This window comes from Acinonyx jubatus, chromosome E3 (assembly GCF_027475565.1).
Source record: "Acinonyx jubatus isolate Ajub_Pintada_27869175 chromosome E3, VMU_Ajub_asm_v1.0, whole genome shotgun sequence".
In the NCBI taxonomy this organism is placed as follows: domain Eukaryota; kingdom Metazoa; phylum Chordata; class Mammalia; order Carnivora; family Felidae; genus Acinonyx; species Acinonyx jubatus.
The window spans coordinates 12,825,989-12,852,981 of NC_069398.1; the positions used below are offsets into that span (position 1 = coordinate 12,825,989).

General features: G+C 38.1%; 2 protein-coding genes across 2 annotated transcripts in view; both read left to right on the forward strand.

The window, feature by feature from the left end:
• LOC106970509 (cytochrome b-c1 complex subunit 2, mitochondrial) overlaps window positions 1–26,993 on the forward strand; it is a 169,730-nt gene that overhangs the window by 82,139 nt on the left and 60,598 nt on the right. The window lies entirely within an intron of this gene.
• Window positions 1–26,993, forward strand: part of MOSMO (modulator of smoothened) — a 63,456-nt gene that overhangs the window by 32,985 nt on the left and 3,478 nt on the right. The window contains exon 2 of the mRNA XM_027043067.2: window positions 21,873–22,085. Within this exon, the coding sequence (XP_026898868.1) occupies window positions 21,873–22,085 (213 nt within the window). The remainder of the gene's footprint in view (window positions 1–21,872; window positions 22,086–26,993) is intronic.

Genomic DNA, 26,993 nt, shown 5'->3' on the forward strand with positions numbered 1-26,993 from the left:
TAAATAATGTGCAATGAACGTCTTTGCACCTGTTTCTTTGTCCATACAGGCAGGGTTTTCTCTGGATTATATATGTGAAAATGAAACTGCTGAGCAGAAGGGTATATACACTTTAAATTTTGTTAGAAAGGCAGTTGTGTCCGTTGGATCCTCTGGGAAGTTGACATGGAGATGGAGTTAGAACTGCAAACAGTGCTCGAGGATTAGTGCTTGTCAAGAACAAGGGGGCGGAAGCTAAAGGACAGGGAAGTGGTCAGGTCCCAACACAGATCTGAGTCTCTGCCAACTCACTGGGGCCCTCAAGTAAGACTGCCTCTTAGAGGAGTAGTATCCTGATGGGAAGAATTAGCTAGGCCCTAGAACTCCCTCATGCACAGTTATTAACTAGGCATTCCTGGGAAGAAAGTGGCCTGATCTTGAAAACTGAGGTGACTAAAAGCACTAACAGCTGGAGGCTAAGGGCACCCTTTGGAGCTAAACTGCAGGGTGTCTGCAAGGGAGATCTTAGCAGTTTACCAACATGCCCTCCACTGCAGTATGGTATAGTATAGCCTAGTGGACAGTAGCAGTGGCTAGAGCCAAACTCCCTAGCTTCAGCATCTTTGTGTAAGGTGTTACTCGACATCAGCTTCTTCATTTACAATATGGAGAAATAATAGTAGCTACGTCACAGTTATTGTAAAGAGATAAAACGAACTAGCATATCTTAAGCACTTAGAATAGTACTTGGGACCTGTTTGTAAGCATTAACGGGTGTTGCTACTGCTATTATTATTATTATTATTATTATTATTATTATTATTATTCCAAATTGCTTTCCCTAGAGGCTATACCAGTTTTTTCCCACCATCCCAACATTGTATGACATGGTATTCATTTCTCCGTACCTTTTCCAGTACTGGATGGTATAAGTCTTTCTAATTGTTGCCAATTTGATGAGCAAAAAATGGTATTTTGTCTTCATTTGCATTTCTTTATTATAAGATTGAACATCTTTTCGTATTATTGGTCACTTATATTTCATCTTCTGTTTGTATACATGAAGTTTTTAATTTTTTCTTATTGATGTCTAGTACCTATTCAAATATTCCAGAGATTAAACTGTTAAATAGTTGTAAATATTTTCTCCCAATCTCACATTATTTTTCAAGTTTATTTTCCAATATTGTTTATTGTTTCTTTTGTCATAAAGGAAAAAGTTTAGAATTTTGTATATCAATTTACGGGTTTAGAGTTTGGGGTTCTTACTTTGAAAGGACTTTCCTACTCCAAATGTAGTTTTTGTTTTTGTTTTCTATATTTTGCTTTGTGAAGCATCTTGAATTTATTTTTACCCATGCTTTAAAATAATTAGCTTTATTTTCTTCCCAGCTATAGCCAGTTGCTCCAGTACTATTCATTGACTAGCACATTTTTTTGTCCTGATGCTTTGAAATGGCACTTAGACCATATTCTAAATTCTTATATGTATTAGATGGGAAGATACAGACATTTTTAAAGGTTTTAGTATATGTTGCCAGATTCCCCTGAGAAATACATTTAGAATTTTGTCTTATTGGAGAATGCTTTACTGCACTCCCTCAACCTATTTCTTTGTTTAGTTTTTGTATTTTTAGTTTTTGCCAAGTTAGTAGTCAAAAATAAAAATATTATTTTGATCTGCATTTCTTTGATTACTAGAAAGAGTGAACATTAAAATATTTAGGGGCGCCTGGGTGGCTCAGTCGGTTGAGCGTCCGACTTCAGCTCAGGTCACAATCTAGCAGTCTGTGAGTTCGAGCCCCGCCTCAGGCTCTGGGCTGATGGCTCAGAGCCTGGAGCCTGCTTCCGATTCTGTGTCTCCCTCTCTCTCTGCCCCTCCCCCGTTCATGCTCTGTCTCTCTCTGTCCCAAAAATAAATAAACGTTAAAAAAAAAAAATTTTGTTTTAATATTTATACTTTCAGTGTTCTGTATGCAATCTTCTATGAATTGTTTATTCATCTTCTTTGTCCATTTTTCAATTTTGGTGTTTGGTTTCATGTTGATTTGTAAGGCCTCATTATATAGAATATTAGTCTTTCATATGTATTGTACAAAGGCTGTTGTTTACCTTTGAAATACAATCATGGTCATTTTATTAGTAGAGTCTGACTTTCCATATGTAGATAGAAAGGTCTTCTCTATTTCTAAGACCAGACAGTCAACACGCATATTTTCTTTTTTCTTTTTTTTTTTTCCTTCAGTGATTTTAATTTTTATATTCATCTGCCATCTTATTTTGGTGCATCAATTCATTTCTTCTTTTTTTTAATTTTTTTAAATGTTTTATTTATTTTTGAGACAGACACAGCATGAGCAGGGGAGGGGAAGAGAGAGAGGCAGACACAGAATCCAAAGCAGGCTCCAAGCTCTGAGCTGTCAGCACAGAGCCTGACATGGGGCTTGAACTCACAAACCGTGAGATCATGACCTGAGCCACCCAGGCTCCCCATTTCTTCTTTTCTAAATGGTAAATTGTCCAAAACAGTTTACTAAATAATCCATTCTTTCCATTGATTTTTTTTTTCTTTAAGTTTTATTTAATTGTTTTGAGAGAGAGAGGGAGGGAGAGAAAAGACACACGCAGGGAAGGGGCAGAGAGGGAGAGAGTGCCTCCGACTGAGCCAGCCAGGTGTCCCCTTTCCATTGATTTCTAGTGCCATCTTATATATAGTTGGTCTGTTGAGGTGTGTTTGATTCTGTTTCATTGATTGATATTTCTATTTTGTGGCTAGAGAGTTCACCTTGGAAAGCACTCTGTGGAAGTATTTTTTTCAAACACTGACTTTCATTTTGGAAGTAAAAAGGAAAACCCCTCTTAAGCTAGTGTAAGTGATATTAATTGCATTGGGTTTTGCTTTGGTGCCTTCTGTCAACATTCTGCCTTGTGGTCTGTAAACAACATACTTCATTTGTTCTCTAGGACATAAGATAATGGTTGCTCTTAAGCTGTTACAAAGCTAGAAATAGGACTGTTCAAAAGAAGTATCAGCACCAGATACTTGGTTATTTAAAATATTAAGCCCAAAAGAAAATAGTTGCAGTGTTTAAGAAACATCATTCTTGCCAAATGTAATTGGATGTTCCCCTATAAGTCTGATCATCTCTATGATTAGAAGCAAGTATTGAAAACAAACCTATCTCTAGAGGCACCTGAGTTCGCTCAGCCAGTTAAGCACCTGACTTGATTTCTGCTCAGGTCATGATCTCACAGTCCTGAGATTGAGCACCACATCAGGCTCCATGCTGAGAGATTCTCTCTCCCTTCTCCCTCTGCCCCTATCTCCCTCCAGCTCTCTTTCTTTCTGTCTAAAGAGAGAGAGAGAGATGTCTATCTCTAGAGCAGGAGATTTCAAAATATCTAGGATCTCGTAGCTCAAATCATAGACAAATGACTAATTTCTTTAATATTTAAAGAACTCTTACACATCAGTTGGGAAAAATCAACAACTCAGTTTTAAAAAGCAAAAGATATGACCAGCTAATTTCAGTAACATTTCTACAAATGCCCCTTAAAGTTGTTCCACCTCTCACAGAGAACAGAAATTAAAACTATCGTGAGATACCATTATTCATCTCTCATATTGGCAGAGATCAAAAAGTTTGGTAAATATTGTACTGATGAGGATGTGATGAAATAGGAATTAATTGTTGGTTGAGGGTAAGTTAATATAAAACTTCCCTAGAGGAAAATTTGGCAATATCTATCGTTTTATATGCACATACTGCTTAACCCAGAAATTTTATTTCTAGGAATTTATTCTACAGATATAGTTTCATGTGTGAAATGAATTTTGTGGCAGATATATAAGGCTGTTCATTGCATTATGTTTTTTTCTGTTTGAAACTGAAAAAAAACTGGGGTCGCCTGGCTGGCTCAGTCAGTGGAGCATGTGACTTTTGATCTTGGGCCCCTGTTGAGTATAAAGATTACTTAAAAATAAGGTCTTTTAAAAAAAGAAAAAAGAAATAGAAAAATATTGGAGAAAAAAAGATTGGAAATAATCTAATAAGGAGAAATACTAGAAAGTCCCATCAATAAAAAACTATATAAATGCAATATGGTATATCTGTATGCTAGCATACTATGAAGCCATTTTAAGAGTGAGGCAGCTCTATGTATTCTAATGTATAAACTTCTCCATAACACATTATGAAGTGAAACAGCAAGATACAGGCACTGTCAGATGTTGGTAAGGATATAGAGTAACTGGAACACACATCCTGCTGGTAGGTAGATTTGGCCCAACCTCTTTTGAAAACAGTTTGGTGTCTCGTCTAGTAAATCTAAAGATAACTGTGTTTTATACCCTAGTAGTTTTTTCTTGTTAATATATTCTAATTTTTTTCCTTTTTTTTTTTTATTTTTTAAATGTTTATTTATTTTTGAGAGACAGAGACAGAGCACGAACAGGAGAGGAGCAGAGAGAGAGGGAGACACAGAATCCAAAGCAGGCTCCAGGCTCTGAGCTGTCAGCACAGAGCCCGACTTGGGGCTCCAACTCACAAACCGTCAGATCATGACCTGAGCCGAAGCCGGACGCTCAACTGACTGAGCCACCCAGGCACCCCTCTTGTTAATATATTCTAGAGGAACTCTTGCTGTTTGCCCAAGAGACATAGTACCATTTATAATCATGAATACAGGGACTTCTGGGTAGCTCAGTCGGTTGGGCATCCAACTTCAGCTCAGGTTATGACCTCACGATTTGTGAGTTCAAGCCCTACGATTGGGCTCACTGCTGTTGGCACAGAGCCAGCTTCGGATCCTCTGTTCCCCTCCCTCTGCCCCTCCCCCATTCACACTCTCTCATATAATCATGAACACAGAGCAAAGCAATGGCCCACTAGAAACTGGAGTAGAATAAAGTTTAGAATACTATGCAGCCATGCAAAGGAATGAATTACAGCCACACAACAATCTGAATGACTCTTAGTTGTGTTGAGTAATAAAAGCAAGTCATGTAAGTGTACATATAAGAAGATTCTGTTTATATGAAGCTCAGAGACACAAAACTAAATATGTTTAGGGAAAAAATTGCAAAACTACAAGCAAGGAAATTAAGAAGCACAAAATCAAGGAAAGTGATTACCTCAGGGGAGAGGAAAGAAATTAGGGAGCGCAACATAGGGGATTGAAAAAGTGGTAATTGGTTTTTTGTTTGTTTCCTTAAAATTGGCATGTGTTTATGGGTGCATGAGTGTTTGTGGATTTTTTTAGCCTTGTGTGTATTTCATAAATGTTCTTTATGTTTACTAATTATTTAATAATAATTTTTAGAAAGCAAGTTGTAGAACAGTATGTATGTTACCATGACCACATGGGCATTTTTTTTTTTTCAACGTTTATTTATTTGTGGGACAGAGAGAGACAGAGCATGAACGGGGGAGGGGCAGAGAGAGAGAGACACAGAATCGGAAACAGGCTCCAGGCTCTGAGCCATCAGCCCAGAGCCCGACGCGGGGCTCGAACTCAGGGACCGCGAGATGGTGACCTGGCTGAAGTCGGATGCTTAACCGACTGCGCCACCCAGGCGCCCCCCACATGGGCATTTTTAAGATAAAGAATGTGTGCGCGCATGCACACACACATTTAATTATGCGTTATTCTTATAAAGGTACACAAGAAAGTGTTAACCATGTTTGTTGCTTCAAGGGAAAGGAACTGGATGGTTAGAGGCCAGTCACTAAAGAGAAATTTACTCACTGCTCTACATTATACCTTTTGTACATTTGTAGCAAATGTATGTAGTACATATTCAAAGTTTAGTTTAAATACAGGAAAAGGAAAAGAAAGTCATTTATCATTGGTGAGATGACTGGAGAAAGTCTAGTATCATTTCTGCCAATTGTTCCTTAAAGGTTAAATTCCATGGAATATTATATATTCATCACAGATAAATGATATTCTACTCTTAACCCAGATCTAAAGCCTCACTCTCCTTTGTTCTCTTTGTATTGGTCAGTGGTGAATCTCTGAAGATTTCCTCAAGTTTTCTTAATCTCTTACTGAAACAGTGTCCTTTGTTAATTTTCTTTGTATCTCAACTCTTAGTAAGCAATATTTGCATTTATGTTAGAGCAATGCTGTGCAATTTGAATACATATATATCTCACCAAAACATTTATTTAGGCATGTGATAAGAAGCAAAAGTCAATCTTTGTTCCTCTACCTTGAGTATTTAGAAGAATCTACCAGTTGAACACTTTTCTTTTTTCTAAAGACTATTCACAAATATTTTTCCACATTTTTAGGGGAATAATTTGGGTCTTAGTACATAATTAAAATTCTTTTTTTTTTTAATTTTTTAAGTTTATTTTATTTTGAGAGAGACAGAGACAGCATGAGTGGGAGGCATAAAGAGAGAAAGAGGCAGAGAATCCCAAGCAGGCTCCATACCATCAGCACAGAGACTGATGTGGGGCTCAAACCCACAAACTGTGAAATCATGACCAGAGCCAAAACCAAGAGTCGGGCATTTAACCAACTGAGCCACCCAAGCACCCCCATAACTAAAATTCTTTAAATATGTCAAAGGCATTTGTCTTTGGTAAATGCTAAATCCATTCTTTCTTAAAGATGTTTTTCTTTTTTTAATTTTTCTACATATTTATTCATTTTTGAGAGAGAGAGATAGAGCATGAGCAGGGGAGGGGCACATTGAGAGGGAGACACAGAATTTGAAGCAGGCTGCAGGCTCCCAGCTCTGAGCTGTCAGCACAGAGCCCAATTGGAGGGCTCAGACCCACGAACAGTGAGATCATGACCTGAGCCAGTCAGAAGCCCAACCCATTGAGCCACCCAGGCGCCCCTGTTTTTTCTCTTATGTTCATTATCTCTAGTATAAGTAATTAAAGGTCTGTAAATGTAACCTGTATGTAGCTGAGTCTTATATTCACTTCCTACTACGAGATTCCAGGCTTCTGAAAACTCTTACCTTCTCCCAATTATTTCTCCAGGAGAACAAGTCTGGTTGGCCTCTGTGCAAAATCTTACTTTAGTGAAGTACCATTGGGTATATCCAGGCATTGATGGTATTTATACTGGGTAGCATGGCATCTATCCGTCACCTTAGCACCACTGCTTTTGCTGGATACTGCTGCATCCACCAGGCACCACTGTTTCCTGTCTGTTAAATGTTGATAGACTGGTATCCTCCAAATGACAGGGTATTGAAATTAGGTACAGTGTGTTCTCCTGAAATGGGAGATATGCTTCCATTTTATGTTACATCTTGACCAGAGCCATCGCAGATAGTATTGCCACTTCCTCCAGTATCCTACAGACTTTTAATGGAACTCTCTCCCTTTTATCCCTCCCAACCCCCACGACAACCTTTGCATCCTTCTTGGGCTCAGGTATAAATCCACTGGAGACAAGTACAGTTGACACCATACAGTATTCAGAATCACTCCTTGTCCAAAGATTAGTTGGCTGTATATGCATGGATTTATTTCTGGGCTCTCTATTCTGCTCCATTATTATTCCCTGTGTCTGTTTTTATGTGAGTACTATACTGTTGATAACTATAGCTTTGCAGCATCGTTTGAAATCAGAAAGTGTGATGTGCACCAGCTTTGTCCTATCTTAAGATTGCTTTGGCCATTTAGAGTCTTTTGTGGTTTCATATGAATTTTAGGATTTTTTTTCCTATTTCTATAAAAATGTCATTAGAATTTTGGTAGGGATTACATTGAATCTGTAGATCAATCTAGGTAGTAGGGACATTTTAACAATATTTTCTCCCTAATAATCAGGGAAATCAAAACCACAGTGAGATATCACCTCAACGTATTAGGATAGCTATTATCAAAGACAAGATAACAAATGTTGGTGATGATGTGGAGAAAAGGGAACCCTTGTACATACTTGGTGGGAGTGTAAATTGCCATAGCCACTGTGGAAGACAGTATGGAGGTTCTTCAGAAAAGTAAAAGAGCTACCATATATGATCAAGCAATTTCACTTCTGAGTATGTATCTGAAGGAAACAAAGTCATTTGAAGAAATGATTTGATATTTGAAGAAATACCAGCATTCCCATGTTTATTGTAACATTATTTACATAGCCAGAATATGAAAACAGTCTAAGAGTCCATCAGCAGATAAATGGACACAGAAATATGGTATGTGTATAATGGAACATTATTCACCCATTAAAAAAGAAGGAAGGGTACCTGGGTGGCTCAGCTGGTTAAGCACCTTACTCTTGATTTCGTCTCAGGCCATGATCTCACAGTTCATGGGATTGAGCCCAACTGCGGGCTCTACACTGACTGCATGGAACCTGGTTGGGATATTCTCGCTCTCCCTCAAAAATAAATAAACATTAAAAAAAAAAAAAAGGAAATTCTGGCATCTGTGACAAAATGGATAAAGCTGGAGGGCATTATACTAAGTGAAGTAAGTCAGACAGAGAAAGACAAATACTTTATGGTGTCACTTTGTATAAGAAATCTTAAAAAAAAAAAAAAGTTGCCCTTCTAGAAACAGTAGAATGGTGGTTGCCAGGGAGTAGGGGGAATGAGGAGAAGCTGATTAGAAGTTACAGATTTTCCGTTATCAGATGAGTAAGTTCCTAGGATCTAATGTACAGCATGGTGACTCTGTAATACTGTATTGTGTACTTGAAATTTGCTGAGAGAGTAGATCTTCAGCATTCTCACCAGAAAAAATTTGTGAGACATTGGCTTATATGTGATAATTGAATGTGTGAACCTACTTGAGATTGCCTAGAAAGAATGTGGAGACATAAAAGGTGACTTGGGAATAAACTCGAAGAACTCCTTGATAATGTTTTGTGTATTTTTTTGTTGTTGGCAAGATTTGGTTTTATAAGAATTGTACTTTGTAATAATCTTGGTTGTATCAACTGAGGCTTACTGATGTGATATAGTAACCCTTTCCAGATCTGTTTGTCATCCCTTTATTATTCTTTGTATATTACCAGCTATTTACTTAGTGAATAGATTTTGCAATGAGTTGATCTTCGAAAAGTAATGCAATTGATATTTTCTAAGCATCCAGGTTAGGCAGTGAGTTTTGTTTAAATAAGGAATGAAGAGCTACTCTTACAGTGTATATTTGTCCTTGAAAGTGGTTGAGGTAGTAATGTCCTTTTTAGCTATCTATCCAGACATGATAAGGAAAATTGAGTACGCCTAAGCAGTGAGTTTATTTATCTCATCTACTAAATGAGAGTTTATTATTCTGATGTCTTACCTGATATAGTCTGATTGCCTAAATCTCAGTTTTGGATTGGAACTGTAGGGTACGCTCTCTCTTCTGCTAAGTAGTCATAGAAGGCAGGATAAGAGATTTGTAAGTTGGGCTCTGTAAAATTTAAAACATATGTCCTTCGAAAACCACTGTTAAGAAACTTTAAAGGCAAAAACAGAGAAAGAAATGAGAGAGAGAAAGAAAAGAAAAACTTTAAAGGCAAGGGGCACCTGACTGGATCAGTCGGTAGAGCTTGTAACTCTTGATCTCAGCGGGGGGTGAGTTTGAGCCCCAAGTTGGACATAGAGTTTACTTTAAAAAACTTCAGGGGCACCTGGGTGATTCAGTTGGTTAAGCATCCAACTCTTGATCTAGGTCAGCTTAGGTCTTGATCTCTGGGTTGTGAAATAGTGAATACCTCCTTCCTTTAGCCTTTTGTTTTATTCAGGCCCTGAACGGATTGGATAATGCACACCATCACACATATCTACACAAAGACCTGTATGCATATGTTTGTAGTTTGTAGCAGCTTTATTCATAATAGCAAACAGTATATGATTCTATTTATATGCAATTCTACAAGAGGCAAAACTGTAGTAATAGAAAGCAGAACTATCTTGGGAGCTTAGGGGAGGGGATCGGCTGCAAAGGATTATGAGGGAGGTTTTGTGTGTGTGTGTGTGTGTGTGTGCGCGCGCGCACAGAGGTGTAAAGGTTTATTTATTTTTTTTAATATATGAAATTTATTGTCAAATTGGTTTCCATACAACACCCAGTGCTCATCCCAAAATATGAGGGAGTTTTTTGTGGTGATCTTCTACGTCATAACTGAGATGGCTGTGCACAGTTGCCGAAACTCACTGAATTGTACACATAAAAGTGGTGGATTTTATTGTATCTGAAGTTTACCTCAATAAACCTCAATTTAAACAATTGTGAAGAGTTATCAGGAACCCCTTAAGAAATAATTCATTTGTAAATTCAGGCATAGATCTAAAAGAGTGAAGTTTCTTGCTCAAAATTCCATGAATAGTGTGTGTGTGGTTAGAGTACATATCTTCAGATTCCTAATCTCTCTAGGCTGCACAATTCTCTTGGCATTAGATCACATCCTGCTATCTATTGTTATAAAGGTAAAACTCAGGTTTTTTCTTCCTGTGTAGGCAAAAACCCAGTTTTTCCCTACCATGTTTTTCTTTCCTGTGAGTCTCCTTTACTACTCAACACAACACACTTCACCTCGGACACTTCTGGTCACCAAATTTGTGGAGGTTCCCCCACACACAAAACACACAACTAGTTCTCTGTGACATCAGCTGGGTGTCCTACAATTGTACTCAGTTCTGACACTATCCAAAGACAGTGTTGGACCCCACAGGTTAAGGGCTCACTCCTGCAAGACTGCCCCTCCCAACCTGCCTCCCAGACACGCACTTCAAATGCCAGTTGCCAACTCTGCTATCACCTGTGCTTCTCACCTGTGCTTGGCTATAAATTGGAGGTTCCAATGACCCCCTCCTTGGGTTCAGTTAGTTTGCTAGAGCGGCTCACAGAACTTAGGGAAACACTTTCACTTACCAGTTTATGGTAAAAAGATATGATGAAGGATATAGATGAACATAAGATGGAAGAGATGCATAGGGCAAGGAATGTGGGAAGGGCTGCAGAGCTTCCATGATCTCTCTGGGAATGCTCGTCTCCCAGTACCAACCCGGAAGCTCTCCATACCCTGTACCTCTGAGATTTTATGGAGGCTTCATCTTGTAGACATGATTGATCACTAACTCCATTTTCATCTCTTTTCTCAGGAGAATGGGGGGCGGGACTGAAATTTACAAGCTTCTAGTCACTGCTTTGTGTTTCCCTTGACCAGGCCTCTTCCAGGAGTGCACCCCGCTCCCCCCCCTCCCCAGTTGCCTCATTAGAAAAAAGGCACTCCCATCACCCAGGAAATTACAAAGGTTTCAGGAGACCTGTGTCAGGAACAAAGGCCAATATAAAAACGGGAGATGGTCCTAGTGTTCTTATCACTTTGGAAATTATAAGGATTTTAGGGGCTCAGAGGTAGAGACCAATATATATATGTTCAATGACCTCATAATTGTGCTTTTTCATTTTCTTTAAGTGTTCGTCTTAACTCTCTGTATATATTATAATCTCTGGAAATACAAGGTTCATATCTGTGTTTCTCTTCATACTTCCCACATTGTATTGCACAGAGCATGTGCTCACTATTTGCTGAATTAATGAAAGCTTGGCCTAGTGCACCATGCCTCCCAGACTTGGACAGAAAAGTCAGGAATATCTCATGGCGTAGTTCCAGGCCTCACAAATTCAGCTGAGACTTTCTCTAATGTATGGTTTCCGTAGACCACCATGTCTTTGCTTAGGAGTTTACAGCTACCACAAAGCTAATTAATGGGGGATTGATGTTTTATTTATGTATTTCTGTGAAAGCTTAGGTAGTGAAACTGAGGGAGATACTACTTTACATTTTCAATCTGAAGCCAAATATAACTACAGTGTAAAGATTAAATAGAAGAGCAGCCGTCAGAATTGGAACTTTTGTCTTTTTCTAAAGCTCTCCACTCTTAAATCCATCCTCTTTTATAATTGAGGGACCATGCTAACAGCACAGAATAAACACAGAAAAATCATTTCTGTGTTAAACTCACTTTCTTTGCATTTTCAGGACTCTAAACTTTTTCAGCTGTGATTTGTTTTTAATAATTATGTAGATCAATAGATCTACATAAATTGAACACTTATTTATGATGTCTTCATCTTACACCCAAGAAAGCAAGGAACTGAAAGGTACTGTGAGAGAACAATAAATTTAGAAGGAATGTGGAATCCCACAGATTGTTTCATTTCTTAAAGTATATACTTAAAGTGAAATAGCAATATATCAATAATATTTAACATTTACCAACTTCTTACTCTGTATCAGGCATTTGTTCTGAGTGCTTTACATATATTCCCCCTTGTAAGCGATACAGCACTATGAAGTCATTTTGTTGTTTTCCTCATTAATAGTTGAGGAAACTGAGGCACACAGAGATTAAATAACTTGGCTAAAATCTCACGACCAGTAAGGGATGGGCCTGGAATCTCAATCCAGAGCCTGAATTCCAATCACTGTGATATGACGTCTCCTAGTTAGGTCAGTGGACAATATGATTAAATAGTTTAGAACTTGGTTTAATATCAGAAGTATTTTACTTATGTAAATTGAGGGAGCATAATTTATTAAATAAATGATGTTGAATTATTTAATATTGAGATATCAACTAGTTGGAAAAAGAAGTTATTTTGACAGACCTGGAAGTCATACAATGGAACCTTTGCTATACCCTCAACAAATTTATTTATTGTGACGCACCCTACAAATTCCTTTCTAAGAAGATGGTGGTGCACATTTTCTGTATTATGCAAATAAATAAGACAAATATCAGTGATATCAGTGTTTATTGTAATATTTGAGAGTAGAATTTAACCAAAAAGTTTGGGTCACCTGGGTGGCTCAATTGATTGAGCATCCGACTTCGGCTCAGTCATAATCTCAGGGTTCATGGGTTCAAGCCCCATGTCCAGCTGTCACATGGAGCCTGTATCAGATTCTATGTCTCCCTCTCTGTCTACCCCTCCCCCGCTTGCACACGCTCACGCGCGCTCTCTCTCTCTCTCTCTCTCTCTCACACACACACACACACACACACACACACACACAAATTAAACATTAAAAAAACTTTTTTAAAGAACCAAAACTTTCCTTGGCGATAGGATAAGGGCCTAAAGCAGGGAATCTTTTTGTTGAGACAAAGAAATTGGGATATATCTTTAAGGATGAGCTGGGACTGGCATATTCCTTGAACATTTATGAGAAATGTGGGTGTGGGAGTTACTCCTTTGAACCGACAAAAATATCGTCTCCCACTTTGTATTGACCTCCTGTGAAGGTTCCTCTTAGACTCACTGTCATTGTGCTTACAAAGTTGTAATTAAGTCTGCTCTGATATAAATCTAAAGGTTTCTGATGGTATTTTTAGGAATACTATTCATTCTTTTCTTAGTGAATAGTGTTCAGGAAGTCAGCATCACATGGTAGGAATAGTTGAGGAGTGGTTAATTAAAAACCTGAGTTTCAGGGGCGCCTGGGTGGCTCAGTCGGTTGAGCGTCCAACTTCGGCTCAGGTCATGATCTTGCAGTTTGTGAGTTCGAGCCCCGCGTCGGGCTCTGGGCTGACAGCTTGGAGCCTGGAGCCTGGTTCTGATTCTGTCTCCCTCTCTCTCTGCCCCTCTCCCGCTCATGCTCTCTCTCTCTGTCAAAAATAAATAAACATTTAAAAAAAAAAATGAAAACCTGAGTTTCAGTTTTGGCACTGCTAGTCACTTTGTGTCCCTTGGACTTATCACTTCATTCCTCTGGGCCTCCGTATCCATCAAACTCTAACTTCGGGAGATTAGGATTCATGATCTCTGAGAGCCCTTCTAGTTCTAAATTCCCTAATTTTATGGCTCTTTTTGGCCAGGAATCTTGCATGATTGAGAGCCATTCTTGTCTGCTGTATTGCTTGTTTACTTCTTGATCATTGTCCACAGACTAACCTTTCTGTGATTGAAGGCTGTAGAGTTTTTAACGTTCAGCCCTTTGATTAAAATACTTTTGTAAATATGGGGTGCCCGGGTGGAGTTATATATCCAACTTCGGCTTAGGTCATGATCTCATGGTTCGTAGGTTGGAACCCTGCCTCGGGCTTTCTGCTACCAGCACAGAGCCCTCTTGGATCCTCTCTGTCCCTCTAAATAAATAAATAAATAAATAAATAAATAAATAAATAAATAAAAACATTAAAAAAAACTTTTGTAAATAATTCTGCAGCAGTTTTCTGCCCACAAAAACTATTTGGCCTACCAAATTTGTTTGATTGTATTCCCTTTACCAGTATAATCTCCCTTAAAGCAGTTCATTTCTACATGTAAAACATGGAGACTATTCATTAAGTGAAATGAATGTTAAACTTGTTTTGGGTTTGTTCTGCCACATCAGTCAGGAAGGAAACAATACGATCTGTTGCATTCCTCCATGGCAGTTTGTCATGATAGTCTAGTTGAAATGGAAGAGAAAATGTAAATGCGGTTATTTAAATCCCATTTTAGTTCTCTACCTGATTTACTTTCATTTCTTTGGCATTCTCTAATTTCTTTTAGATCCAGAGCATGTGCTTAAAATCATAAGTGATTGAAAGATTTCACAGTGTGCAGTATATGTGCAGTTAGTACATTTTATTTACATTTAATATGTAACACTCTACACATTTTAGAATTTTAAAATATAAAATGAATGTATATTTTTTAAAGGACAGAATTGTATCAATGTACACTCAGATAAGACAGTGAAAAGTATGACGGTTCTCAACCCTACTCCACCCTCTAATCCTACTCAGAGTAGGCCACTCTTAGCCATGTGACAGATACCGGTCCACGTATTTTTTATACATTGTATAGACAATTTAAACATTGTGGTGGGCTTTTCTTTAATGACTTCATATTATGTTAAGAGCTTCAGTGATTGAGATTGTAATAGGACAGATTCTGGTACCATATTGTACTTGTCAGTAAGGAAGATTTTAAAATAGAGTTTAACTGCTAGTTTATGTTTAATGTATTTATAGGATTAGACTCAAGGCCGAGTTTATGGAGCAAGAGCTGATAGAATAAGTTACAATGAGAGAATGGCATAGGGTATGATATAGTTGATCTAAAAAATTTTTTTAATGTTTGTTTTTGGGAGACAGGCAGAGTACAAGCAGAGAGAGAGGGAGACATGGAATCTGAAGCAGGCTCCAATCTCTGGGCTGTCAGCACAGAGCCCAATGCAGGGCTCAAACCCACGAAGCACGCGATCATGACCTGGGCCGAAGTTGGATGCTTAACCGAATGAGCCACCCCAGTGCCCCGATTTAGTCAATTTCAAAATGAGATATGACCTCTGAACCACAGTCCTACTTACAAACAGCTGGTAACATATATATTTAAGTAGAGATAGAACAGCCAGTGGAGTTTAAGAGAAAAGAAAGTCAAACTAAAAAGGAAGATTAATGACTGTTTTTTATTTATTTGCTACCCAACACAACATATTGTAATTTCATTCTGTTAGCAACACTTTCTCAATCCCAATGTTCCCAGCTTGCTACTCCTATAAAATCTGCCCCCAGAGTTTTTATTCAGCAGATCTGAACTTGCCTTGTGCTTAATCTTCAACCTGAATGATATACTAAAGCAGTTGGGCAGGAGAGTGTTGTCCTGAGTACTTTTTATGACTAGCAGCCATAGCAACCATCAGATGTCAGCCCTTTTATTTTGGAATATGAGTTTCATGAGTGTACTCTTGTGTTAAATTATTGTGTCTACCGCCCTGTGTGTGTATGTTTTAACTAAAACAAAAATATCTAATTTACTTCCCTGAAAAACAATCGCTAATTAGTGCTTACAGTTCCAATTGTTTTACAAGTATTATTTCATCATCTTATTTATTTCCGACAGAAATCTAAATGTTAAGTCATATTAATTTGCTGCTGAAACAAGTTTAGGAAAGTTAAGGGATTTACCCAAGTTTGTCAAAGCAGGGATTCAGATTATGACCTGTGGCTTTAACTTCTGTGATAGTGGAGTAGGGACTTCAGAAAATCTGCTCCTCGATAAATGCAGTGAAAACACTGGCAAAAATTCTCAGGTCAACTTTTTCAGAACTCTAGAATTTAACTATAGGCTTACAACAATCCAAGGAGCATTGATTTAAGAGAATCCCCTGAATCTTGGTAAGAAGAACAAGCTTTGTGGCAGTTTAAATTGTGCTAATCACACCCCCCTCTCCCTGCTATGCAGTACCCTGGAAAGTCAATAGCCATGCAAGTTTGGTAGCCTGTAAACCAGCTGCTCAGCAACCACTTGACATGGCCAGAGGGTCTGGTGCTCCTTAAAGCCCCATCCTCAGAAATTGATACTATGTACTGCCAGCTCTAGGAGAATCTCCTCAGGGCTTGCCTTTATTTGACCAGATTCAGAGCTCACTGCCCTGTCCTCAGGGCACTTCTTGAAAACAATCAACAGCAGTTGTTTAAAGTTGCAGGTAGCTGAGGTGATACTATCTTTGACACTAACTAAAGGCTAATGAACAACATGGAGGAAAAACCAGGGAACAGGATGTCCAGAGAAGTCTTTGAGAAACTCCTAGGAATCTGGACTCTATACATATTTAGAGCTTCTCACATACACAGGAAAGACCTAGGAAGACCTTAATTAATCTCTTGCCTCTAGCTAATCTTGAGGCTCCATGCTAGCATGAAAGGAATACTAAGGCAGAGTTGTAAATTGCCTGTTGGAGCTTTGAAAATGTCCCACAACAGACACAGTAGAGGCTGAAAGATACATTGATTTGAGGCATTTAAAGAAATCTAATTCCAACCATTAGTGACTACTAAGCTAATGGAAAAGACTTCAGAGGCCACACACAACAATGAACCCAAACTTTACAGAACTATTCCAGGAAAGTTGGTAAACAAATAGTACCAACAGCAAACCCTAGGGGAGGGAGGATTTGATTTCTATAGTTGTCATATTGTAATATTTTTAATTTTCAGTTTTCAACTAAAAATTACAAGACACACAAACAGGGAGGTATGGCCTATACACAAGAAAAATAAAAGCAAAGAATGGACCCTGTCCCTGAGGAAGCTCACTAGACAAAAAGTTTAAATCAGCTGTTTTAAGTATATTCCAAAAAATAAAGGAACCCATGTATAAAGACTTAAAGTAAGAAAACAATGTCTCCGGGCGCCTGGGTGGCTCAGTCAGTTGAGCGTCTGACTTTGGCTCAGGTCATGATCTCACAGTTCATGAGTTCGAGCCCCATATCGGGCTCTGTGCTGACAGCTCAGGGCCTGGAGCCTGCTTCATACATATTATGTGTCTCCCTCTCTCTGCTCCTCCCCTGCTCACACTCTGTCTCTCTCTCAAAAATAAATAAAGATTTTTAAAAAACTAAAAAAAAAAAAAAAAAAAGTCTCATAGAGAATATCTAACAAAAAGATGGAAATTATAAAAAGAAAATAGAAATTCTGGAGTTGAAAAGTACAATAACTGAAATGAAAAACTGGCAAATTTGCATCAGCAAATTTGAAGATGAGTCAATTGAAATGATTTAATCCGAGAAGCAGAAGGAAAAAATAATAAAAAATGAACTGAGCAATTGAGAGACTAATGGGACATTATCAGGTCTTCCAGCATACACGTAATGGGAGTCCCAGGAGAAGAACGGAGCAGGCGGAAAGAATATGTGAAGAAATAATGGCTGACATCTCTCTAAATTTGATGAAAAATTTAAATCTGCACGTTGAAGAATCTCAGCTAATTCCAAGTAGGATAGACTCTAAGTAATCCAAACCCTGACACATCATAGTCAAAACCCAAAGACATCATGAAAACAGCAGGGGAAAAGTGAATCTTCATATACAAGGGATCCTCAATACTATTAACACCTGACTTCTCTCCGAAACCATGTCATCTCACTGCTCTCTGTGGCCAGGTTGGCAAGCATTTACTGGACATGATTAGCTCTGACAGACTCTGTTGGGTTTGTGTGCCTCTCTGCTTTTCAAGGCCTGTGTGTCCGGTTTTCTGTGACACAGCTTTTCCTTGTAGGGATGACATGCCTTATAATGACCCTCTTTGTGACAACAGACATGCTCAGACTGGCTGTGCTAAATCATTTCAACAGTGTCTGGATCTATAGATATCGGAGAGTCAAAAGCCTCTTGAGTTAAGATACCCCACGCAGCAGGGTAAAACTCATTATGACTTCCTTTTGCATGTAGTGATACACAGGTGAGCTACTGAACTGCATGTGAGATGCTGTAGTTCCTATGTGGTTTCCTTTTTCCTATTGTGTGCAAGTCTTTTATTTGGCTGGGTTGGTTACCTAGGAAACAGCTGCAGGGTAAAGATGGATTGGCTGTTTGGGAAATAGAATCACAGGCCCCTTAAAGAAGCAAAGGACCTATTGGATAAAACAAAAATTAGTGAATGGCTGAGCTTGTGGTTAGTTATTAATTAGTGTGCCTTAGGAAGTCACATTGAGCAAGACAAGGTCTACAGAAGAACCTATTTAATCCTGCATGATTTTAACTTTAGCTTGTTTTTAATTCTTTCAAGCTCACCAAATGCTTATTAAGTCCTGCTTTGTGCCCACTGCTACAGGCCATTCCGGGGGGTTTCCAATGAAGTAGAAGGTTCAGTTCTCTCCTGAAAGGCCCATTTTCTGTTTGAGGTAAAAAAGAAGCTACCTTAAAATCAAGTGCATGATTGTGTGACACAGACTAAATGTGCCCAGAGAATTTGGAGGATGTAAAAGGTTTTGGCTAGTCAACATGAGAGATGGATTTGAATCTACAAACAGGAGATAATTCTTTGAGGTAAAAGATGAAATTTAAAGACCTGGTGTGAGTTTGGGCACAACAGTACCTGAATTTACAACATGTAATAGCAGCAGCACAGTTAACCTTTGCAGATCCCTCTCCCCAGACAGCTTACGGAAAATATGTGACTATGATAGAAGTTATGTTGACCTAGAGTCTTACTCAAGAGAAAGAATTATAGCAGCAATGTCGACTCTTTGTACTAGCCCTCCTATAATTTATTTAAGGAAAGTCTGTTTTCACTAAAAGTGTGACAGAGTATTGGTTTTTAGAATCTCTGACCATACAGCAATGCTGGGCACATAGACATTCAATAAAATTTTTGTGAATTGATGTACTTACATACAGCATATCTCAGCTAGCTTTAGCATTCTTTTCTTCCAGAATGTAGCTGCTGAGTATTTGGTCTTGATGTGTGGTAGTAAGGACCTTTGTAAATATAGGAGTATAACTCTGCTTTTAAAACTGAACATGTGTCAGATTATTTCCATTTGGTTTGTAGCAGGGACAGCTCTCATTTTCATTGTCTTACTTGTTCTGTTTGTAGTCATTTGATGTGATATGCCAGTCAGTAGAAGAAGCAAGAGCAGTCCCCCTCAGAAAGCTTAACAATCTACAGGCACAGGAAGTTACATTGAATTTGAGCCCTGACGCTCTTTGCCATATCTATAAACGGGAGGTAAGAGGTAGCATAAGAATACTCAGAAATATTTTGAAGGAAAGACAGTTTAGTTACTGGACCTACAATTTTAAATATTTGTCAGCAACAAGTAATTATCAAATGTAAATCTAAGTTCATTAGTTATATAGAACTTTCTTTGTATTTTAAATGAAGTTGTGAAGAAAGTTACTGCTGTAATCAGAATCCACAGTATTGGATTTTGTCAGAGGATTTTTCATTGCCTGTTGTCTATTCTTAGAGCAATTACAGTTTTATAAATGGGATAGTGACTATAAAGGGTAATTTGTTAGAAGTCTTTTGCTGAATGATCAAGAGTAGTTTCCTGTTCATTCTTGAGCATTCTGTGAATCCCTTCTTTATTTCCAAAATTATAATAAAATGCTTTATCATAAGACAAGCTCTATCCCCCAAGTTTTCTTTTCAACGAAACTTTTTACAGTTTCAATTTAAAAACAATTATGCAACTTCCTGGTACCTACTCACCCTATGCTCTCCCTTTTTCTGGTTCAAGCAATTTCAAGGTTAGCAATTAAGTGTCAAAAACTTTTAACTGATTTACTTCTCTTAGACCTACTAAGTCACTGAGCTCCAAGCAGCACCTAGAAAGGATAGTGTGTGGAATTATTATAAAGGTTTTCTCACTTTCTATTCCCCTCCCAACCCCCATATGTCTCCATTCTGCCGGAGACAATCCCAAATTATAATGCTGTTTACCTATGTGGAGATCACAAGATGGGCCTAATTATTGGATGATTTGACAGAAAAGGGTACAGCTTCTCTGAGTGCTCTTCTTCCACTCTACCAAAAGAGTTATAGTCAGAATTAGCATTGAGGGTACGGGGGACTACAACTCAGTTTTCAGAAAACTGATTTTTCGCTTCATTTTCTTTGAACACTTTGGTTTATTTCTAAAAATATATCAATGGCAAAACACAGGTTGCAGGGGCGCCGGGTGGCTCAGTCAGTTGAGTGTCTGACTCTTGATTTCGTCTCCAGTTGGCTCAGGTTGTGACCCGGGGTCGTGGGATTGAGCCCTGAGTCAGACTCCACACTGAGTATGCAGCCTGCTTAATAGCCTGCCTCTCTCTCTCTCTCCCTCTGTCCTTCTCTCTCTCTCTCCCTCTCTCCCTCTCTCCACCTCTCTCTCTCTCTCTCTCTCTCTCTCCCTCCCCCCCTCCCTCCCTCCCAGCCTCCCTCCCCCCCCATCTCCCCCTTGCCCCCCCTCCAGCAGCCCCATCCACCTACACGTGCATCTATATCCTCATGTCCAGCTCTGGTCTACCTTTCCCACTAAGGCAGCTTCCCATAATGTCTCTAGGAATTTTACTGACTGTCCTCAAAAAAGGCACTTGTTTGTGGCAAGTGCTGTGATTTTGAGGTTAATGTGTTTTTGGTGGTGGTGGTGTTAATGTTTTTGCTCAAATTGAGAAAGTAATTAAGACCAAAAAAAGATGCAGAAATCTATTATGTTTTCAGTAGTTACAGGAATTTCTTTTCTTGTGTTTTAGACAACAGGTTTCCCATTTGTAGATGCTCTTAAAGGGAGAAACAAACAGTTTTCACTCAAAAGTAACATTTTAATTGTTCTTCTTAATGAGGAAGAGAATAAAATAAATACTTTTGCCTTCCATATCTAGGTTTCTATAAATCAGTTCACCCTAAATTTGATAGAGGGGTTCCTTGGGTTTGACATAAGAACATGTTTATGTAAAAATAGCACCTGATGTTTTACAAAAATCACTTTCATGTTATTTAAATGAGAGAGGGGGCCTTTGAAAAGTTTCCACTAATGCCTTTGCTCCTCTGCTGAAGCATGCTGGTAATGGTTTAGCAATCTAAACAGTTGTACGTTGTACAAATTGTTGAACTTACCAAATGGGGGAGGACCTACCAGTTTTCCCAACTTTTTCTTGAACTTAATGGAAGGTTATTTATATTATAATATTCTTAGGCTTTTTAACTTTAATAAAATATGTTCTAATATTTAATCCATTATTTAATTTTATCTCTATATTATGATTAGATATTTCAAGTTTGCCTTCATTTTCCTGAAAAGTGTTTTTCTCCTCATCCAAAATCAGATAATGTACATTGGGTCTTGGATCTGAGAATAGAAAAGTTCCACTTCTTTCTGCTAGTATGTAAGTTCCACAAGAGCAGGAACCTCATCTGTCTTGTTTGTTATTTCACTAGAGCCCAGAACATTGCCTGACACAAGTACTCGGAAAAGTACTTGTTCAATGAGTGACTGAAAGAACTGCCTCTTGTGGTTTTGTGATTTTTTTTTTTTTAAGTTCATTTTGTATGTTAAGTATGACTACGTTGTGAATTGCAGAATGCTGAATAATAAGACTCGGTGAAATAAGTGCCTGAGCGATCCACACAGAAATAAGATGACTCAGGGGGTGTTGGTGGGGAATATTCCCTGGAATGACAAACCCACTCAAGTGTTCCCACCTTTTTGCATCTCCCCAGGAGCACTCACTGTGGGCCTTGTGCGACAGTGTCAGACAATCCATGGACGAGACCGGACGTGCATCCCACCTCGGCTTCCCCCAGAGTGGGTCACCACACTGTTTTTTATCATCATGGGAATCATTTCATTGACTGTCACATGTGGTTTGCTGGTGGCTTCCCACTGGCGAAGAGAAGCTACAAAATATGCTCGATGGATAGCCTTCACTGGAAGTAAGTAACCTGTGCTCACCAAATTTGTCTAGAAGGCGCGCACTCTGGTAGTTTAATGAAGATAATCCAGAATCAGTAATAAGGACTCCGTAATCATCAAAGAGCACCCCCACTCTGGCCATCATATAGACTCTGCGCAGCCCCGTCAGTTCTTCAGGATTCTCACCACAAGATCAAGACGTCCGAAACCTTAATTGCTTTGTATAAAATGCTATCTTAATGAATTTTATTTTTGCTCACATTGTAACATAAGTGTTCCAGGTCTGTGGCTCAGAGCTACCCCTAACCCAAGTCTTTTACTCTTCTTAAAGGTATTGGCATCCTCTACCAAATAAAGATAAATCTAGAAGAGAATATACAGAAGTATAAATTAGATTAAGGTGGTGATTTACTTTTCAGTATCATTAATTTGAGTTTCTGCTATGAGTTGTTGTGGGACCATTGAAAAATCAGCACATATGGTTGTTTGATAATTATTCATCGACATTTCTTACTCCACTAAGCTATGCCCCATGGTATGATATATATTATACATTCTCTTGTACTTTGCAAGATTGGTTTAATTTCCCAACACATCACTGGCTTTTCCCAAATTAAAAGCAGCAAAAATGCACAAAGGAAAGATATCTCTGTAATTTTGCCTTCTTGTTTCTTTCTCTGTAAAGTAATTTTGCTCCCCTTTCCCCAGAGGGAGAGGACATTTGTCAATGTCTGGAAACATTTTTGATTGTCACAGTGAAGGGGATCCTACTGATATCTTGATAAGAGGCCAGGGATAGGGTAAAACATCCTACAAATGTCAGGGACACTCCCCACAACAAAGACTTATCTGGCCCAAAATGGCAATGGAAATGTATTTATATTGTAATATTCTTAGGCTTTTTAACTTTAATAAAAGTTAAAGTTATATAAAGAACAGGATAACTAACGGTACTTATGCCAAATACCATGGGGTTTGACATCTAATTCAATGCCTTATAATTATCTCAGGTTTGCATAAGCTTTAAAAAATGAATATTATAATACAGCTTACTTTCACTTGATATTTTCATTTAGAACTTGTATGGTAGGAGTAAAACACAATCCCATGTCTCCCCATTAGTGTTAGATTAGAACTCATTTTATCCTTAAAGACCCTAAGATAGGAACATTAGTTCATGAGTCTCCATTTCTTCCCATCTCTCTGTGAAGCGCTTTAATGTGTATGTTTCTGGCTCTGTTTTATTTTTGTCTACATATCTCCCTTAGTTTTAAAACTTAGATCAAGTTGCCTTTGACTAAAAAAGTCTTCATTTTTATTAAGAAATGTGAAACAAGTTGAAGACCTGTTTGAGGTCAAACAGACCTCCTGAGACCATTCTTTTCTGTATAGTAGGGTCCACAGGCAGCTGTAGAGACAGTGCTGCTAAATTAAAGGGTATTGATGAAGAATTTAAAGAGAATTGTTACTCACAGATACAATTACTTATCAGGTAGAATTCATTCTTTAAGAAGTAAAATAAAATAAAATAAAAAAGAAGTAAAATAAAATCAAAGGAGTATTTAGTTTATGGATATTTAACTTTTAAAAAGAATATGTGCATATGGTACATAATTCAAAGCCTAAGAAAGGGTCATTAGGTGAAAAGTAAGTCTTGCTTGTGGCTCCATCACCTAGCTACTCAATACCTCTTTGCTGGAAGCAACCATTGTTACCAGTTTCTGGGATTGCCTACCAGAGGTGCCCTGTGGATAGAAACGTATATGTGTGAATGTTCTATAAATAATATTCTGTTTATACTGTTCTGTACCTTGGTTTTTCATCTCAACAATATCTCCTAGTTAACGTCATCTAAGCCAGCACAGAGCTGCATTACTCTTGTGTGCTTCCTTCAATAGGTTGTTTTTGTTAACAGAGCTAGTCTGCTGGGGTGGCAGTCTTCAGAGAGATTGAGCTCCCCCTGGTGTTTCCACTCAGCCTTTGAAAATGTACTTTATCTCTATTTTATATATTTCTATTACACTTAAATTACAGTTTTGGTCAGAATGTCAGGGTAACATTTTCTGACCGGTTTACACAGTGGGGAACTGTCAGAGGAGAGCCGCATGTGATGCAGCTTGCCTCTGAGAGCAAGGGTAACACAGGTGTGTTTTTTTCTTCAAGTCTGACCCCTTATTCTTTCCTCTACCACTGTAATTTACATTCTCATCTCCCAATACACCCAAATCTAGCTCTCACCACCAAGAAATCTGTGCCATGGAAGATTTGAAGCTATTGTCTTTACAGGCTTATTTAGAACCCAAAATTTAATTGTCAAAAGTTGATAGGTATTATCAGCATTGATATTTTTTTTTAATTTTTTTTAACGTTTTTATTTATTTTTGAGACAGAGAGAGACAGAGCATGAATGGGGAGGGGCAGAGAGAGAGGGAGACACAGAATCGGAAACAGGCTCCAGGCTCTGAGCCATCAGCCCAGAGCCGGATGTGGGGCTCGAACTCATGGACCATGAGATCGTGACCTGAGCCGAAGTCGGACGCTCAACCGACTGAGCCACCCAGGCGCCCCATTAATAATTTTTTTTAAGTTTATTTATTTTGGGGGAGAGATTGAGAGAGAGAGGCAAAGATGGAGGGAGAATCCCAAGCAGGCCCCATGCTGTCAACTCAAAGCCTGACACAGGGCTTGAACTCATGAAACTGAGATTGTGACCTGAGCCAAAATCAAGAGCGAAACACTTAACCAACTGAGCCACCCAGGGACCCCTACATTAATAATATTTTAAGATCTAAAGTAACTTCACAGGTCCCAATAGCTTAAAAGAAAACTCATCCTGGAGCACCTGGGTGGCTCAGTCAGTTGAGCATCCGACTTTGCCTCAGGTCATGATCTCACAGTTTGTGGGTTCAAGCCCCACATCGAGCTCTGTGCTGACAGCTCACAGCCTGGAGCCTGCTTTGAATTCTGTGTCTCCCTCTCTCTCTGCCCCTCCCCTGCTCATGTTCTGTCTCTCTCTCAAATATAAATAAATGTTAAAAGTTAAAAGAAAAAGAAAAGAAAAGAAAACTCATCCACTTACATTAAATCTTCCCAGAAGTATAGAGAACCTAATTCTTTGGATTAAAAACCAAGATTAGATCGAATAGGAGTTTATTGCTTCCTTAACATCTCATTAAGCTTTTTGTAACTAACTTGGAAAATATTTAACTATCGTAAAATATTAAACTCTACTTTAAATATAGTCATTAAATGATTACTCCATTGTAAAAGATAGATTTTATTTTATAGTAGAAAATAGAAAAGGATAAGAATGAAGTTGGCACATTAACAGAATGAACAATTGTAATATCTGTGTATCTCTAAAGCACTTCTAAATTATTTGTTTCTTGAGATTAGATTAGTCAACATTAAGAAACAAGTTGTTTTTAAAACAATAACTTTATCCCATTGTTATTCTATTAGTTTGTGTATACACGTGTAGATTGTGATTTCATTTTACTTACCAAACCATATTAAGGCAGAAGAACCATTAGAAATTGGTGACAGATGACACTGATAACTGGACATTGACAGTACTAATAGTCTTTCCTGCTGACTATACAACAGAAAGGCCAGAAAACCTAATACTTGACTCTTTCACTTGTCCTGTAGTAGGCATCTGAAAGAATACAAATTCACTTATGTAACATTATTTGATGTGGTTCGTTGGCCCAAAAAGAAATAGTCTCTATGTCTGTCTATATAATATAAAATAATCCACCTAAGTGATGCAAAGCAAACAGAATGCTGAGGTGTTCCTTAAACTAGTGTATTAATTAAGAAAATGTTACTTCTTAATACCTTGGATATTACCCTAGAGGTATTTCTTCCAGGAAAAGATTCCTAATTGGTTTTTTAAGGACTCACCTATTAAATTTGTTGATTGCTTAACACAGAAATAATTTAGGACAAGTGTTGGCTGGTATGTTTATCCAGGACTCTGTATTCCTGATACAGAAAAAAGTTATGTTTAACTTGGAAAAAGTTTCTCATTTGGTTAATGATGGAGAGCTTCAAACCCTTCACATGCAGTGAGTATAGTAACCTATGTTCACATTACACTGAAAAAAATGTTTCTGCCTCCAAAGAAATTTGAATGACTGTGAATATTTGACTAATGTGCTTTCAAAAAGCATAAAATATTTCCTTGAAAAAGCTAGCCTATCAATAGGTAATTTGTGTTCGCTAAGAAGAGTGTTTCTTTGGTAGCCCAGGGGAGCAAGCTGTTTGCTGAAATAGAGGGCTGTGGAACTCTACCCAGATACTGGGTTTTCTGATACCTTTCTAGAAACATTTTAGCAACTAATATACAGTATTTCATTGTGTTTGTATACAAAACTCAAAAGAGTGTCCTCCTGTCCCACTTTAACCCCTGTGTACTCAGAAACCTGAGAGAGATTTTATTTTTTTCTAATATTGTCCATAATGAGAGATAATGAGAGAGTTTGCTAATCATCTCAGAAGGCTGAGATTCTTTCCACTAGATGATTTTAAATCATTAAGATAAATGGTACTATATTTGTGTGTACCTTTTCTCCATTTCTAATACCGAGAGGAGCTGAGAATTAACAGGATAATAACTATGATGATCATCATATGCAACATTTATTCAGCACATACTGTCAACCTGGCACCATGCCAGGGACTTGACATTGTTTTGTTTATCCTTCTGGTATTTACCCCATTTTTAAAAGGAAACCAGAAGCCTAAGATTGCTAAGCTATAAATAGTGGAGCCAGAACATAGCCCCTATCTGATTCTAGTCAGAGCCCTTAATCACTACATTAAACGGTCAAGTATAGTTTATGTAAACACCTGAAACTAATGTAACACTGTATGTTAAATATACTGAAATTAAGATATTTTTAAATTAAAGTTAAAAAAAGAAT